General features: G+C 39.0%; 1 protein-coding gene across 1 annotated transcript; it reads right to left on the bottom strand.

Annotated features, from left to right (window-relative positions):
• Positions 1–505: 505 nt before the first annotated feature.
• Positions 506–1,986, bottom strand: LOC122073187 (E3 ubiquitin-protein ligase RNF144A-like). Its single transcript, XM_042637724.1, has one exon. The coding sequence runs from the start codon at positions 1,771–1,773 to the stop codon at positions 790–792; it is 984 nt and encodes a 327-aa protein (XP_042493658.1). The 5' UTR covers positions 1,774–1,986; the 3' UTR covers positions 506–789.
• Positions 1,987–2,681: the final 695 nt, after the last annotated feature.

The raw sequence follows: 2,681 nt of genomic DNA, 5'->3' as shown, positions 1-2,681 counted from the left end.
GCACTTAATTGAATTCAATTCAAATCCCACACCCCCAAATTCCTATTGAAAGAAGAATCAAAGTGATAAAGAATAAGAAAAAAAATACCACTGTCAGTTGTGAAAGGAATTCTTTTCATAAGTAATTCTTCCATACCTCATGTTCATGCAAGAAACAAATAAGGAGCAACTTAAAAGTCCTATTCTGCAAAGAAAGCAGCATCACATTATAAACACAAAATAAACATTCTAAGTGCTTCCTGAGTTTTTTCTTCCATGCTTCAAAAGTTCTATATTTGTTCCATGAATAAAATCTTGCCTGACAAAGTAGTTTTATTCTAATCTCCCTCAACAAGATGGGAAAGCAATTCGAATCATCCCAAGACATCTATGAGAAGCCAATTCCCAAACTCTGTTTTAGTTTACTTTTAACTGTTCATAGTGGATATTAACAGCATCCCATCCATGAAATTTGGTTGGAAAGAGAAGACAATTCTCTTGAGTCATAAATAAAGACGCAAAGGAATAATGATCAAAAAACAAGCACAAACTCAACTGATCTGATCTAAGCATTCTGCAGTTTGGGCAAACTTCCAGGCCCTCTAAGATATAAACAATCAAATTCTACCACCCATATTCCAAAAAGGAATGAATATTAAGAAGTAAGAATAGCTTAGAATTCTGGCTACCATCAAAGACTCCCCCTTCCTAATAATAATTTTCATATCTAAATTTCTATAAAACTCTTTCCATCTACTTTGAACATTAAAGGACAGATGGGCTTTCACCAATCTACACATGAAAAAGTAACTAGTGTTTGCACTTCTGACAATAGTGATCTTCCATTGGAGACCCACAATTGTAGCAAAAACGAAACCCACACCTGCAGCTGATCAGCAAGCAACCCTGGGACTTCTCCACATAAAAGCGACATTTGGGACACCTCTGCCATTTCCTCTGCTTAGCAAGCTCCATTACCATCAAGTCTTCCCTCCCTCTCTCATACTGTTTCAAATTCTGAAACGCTCTACACTCAATCCCAGAATGCCATGGAACCTTACACTGTGCACAGAACAGTCTCCTGCAAATGGGGCACTCTGATTCCCTAATTACCCCCAACCCATCATTCAACAACAGGGCAGAACAATCTCTGAAAGGGCAGTAAAATTTCTGGGTCTCACCAATTAAAGACTCACAGAGAGCAACATCCCACCTATCAATCACCTCGGGTGCAAGGATTAAACGACAGGATTCAAAGTCTAACAATTCTTCACAACTCAATTCTGGGCATTTTATACTCGTTACCTGTTCTTCTAACTTGGATATCACATAACTGCTAATGCACTCACAACAGAAGACATGGTCGCAGCCAATTATGGAAAATGACTGGAAACCCCACCTGGGTTCAAAGCAGATTTTGCATCGGAAAGTCGTTGCAGGAGGGCTATCAAGTGGGTCTTGCTTCTCATGCCTGCTCTTCAAGTAGGCAGCCACATATGCAGCAACTAAGAGAAGCCCAACAGAAACGGTGGATACCAGACGCATAATCTCTTGGTTCTCTTCGAGATGGTGCCGAGCACGATCAAGGAGTTTGGAAGAGTAGAGTCTGAGTGAATCGTTGGAAACCCATTCATGGGGGAAACCAAAGAGAACTGATAGCATCTCCTTGACCTGGCAAAGCATCGACACAGGAGGGAAGATAGACAAGCTTAAGAGGCAAACATGGAATGATATAAAGAAGAATCGTACCTTGGATGCCATTGAAGAGAACGGTCGGAGATGAGAAAGAATCATTAGAAATGGAAATTCTGGAATTTAAAAGTGATTTTTTCCATTATATCTTAATAAAGAGGAAAGTAGGTGTGACGTTTCGGAGAGAAGCACAAGGAGGAGGATATATCCAGTTGATCTGGTAAATGTAAATTAATAGACTTAAAAGATTATTAAATAACTTCTAAAATAGCTAGAAATTGAAGTTGCCTGCTAGTTTAGTATGTAAGGAACCAGCGTAGTCTAACGGATTCCCCTTCCCTTCTACCATTTTCTTCTCCCCCACATTTGCACTAATGCTCCTTTATACCCCCAAAAAACAAAAGGAAAAAAGGAAAAAAAAAGTGCCTTTCTTTGTCATCCCCACCCCCACTAGCTAGAAAATTACCAAAAAGAAAAAAACTAACTAAATTATGGGAAAATGACAAAGGAAGGCGTGTAAACATCTTGGGAAAAAGTCTGTTACGCTACTAGAGGGATGTGCAGTTTCTCTCGCTTGTATATTTTTATTGGAGAATAGAAAAATCTTGCTCGTCTGTGCGGCTCTTGGCTCTTGTGGTTGCACACATGTGTAATTCATATTTTTATCCCAAACTCTGTTAAATAAAAAATCTCATTCATGTTGATGCTCTTGAGCATATTTTCATCGATTCCACGTTGGTGCAGGAGCTATGCGACTAGGCAATAATCTCTAGTCACCATCTTAGGGTCCTAAAACATTCACCCCTCTTATATATGAATGGTTGAACATACCTTTTACTATTGCATGATACCCTCTCTTACCTATTTGAAAACCACAACCAAGGGGATTCCCCTTCACCCGTCGCTTAAGGAAAACTTTTAGGTCCTTATTTTATCTCATTTGTTTTGAAAATATGAGCTCCACGTGGATGATAACTTTTTTAGTACCCCATTTGGTGAGGCATGTAGAT

This window comes from Macadamia integrifolia, chromosome 3 (genome assembly GCF_013358625.1).
Source record: "Macadamia integrifolia cultivar HAES 741 chromosome 3, SCU_Mint_v3, whole genome shotgun sequence".
In the NCBI taxonomy this organism is placed as follows: domain Eukaryota; kingdom Viridiplantae; phylum Streptophyta; class Magnoliopsida; order Proteales; family Proteaceae; genus Macadamia; species Macadamia integrifolia.
This window is presented reverse-complemented; position numbering and strand designations above follow the sequence as displayed.

Coding starts and splice junctions, on each gene's coding strand:
- LOC122073187 (XM_042637724.1), bottom strand. CDS start 1,773: ATGATTCTTTCTCATCTCCGACCGTTCTCTTCAATGGCATCCAAGGTA.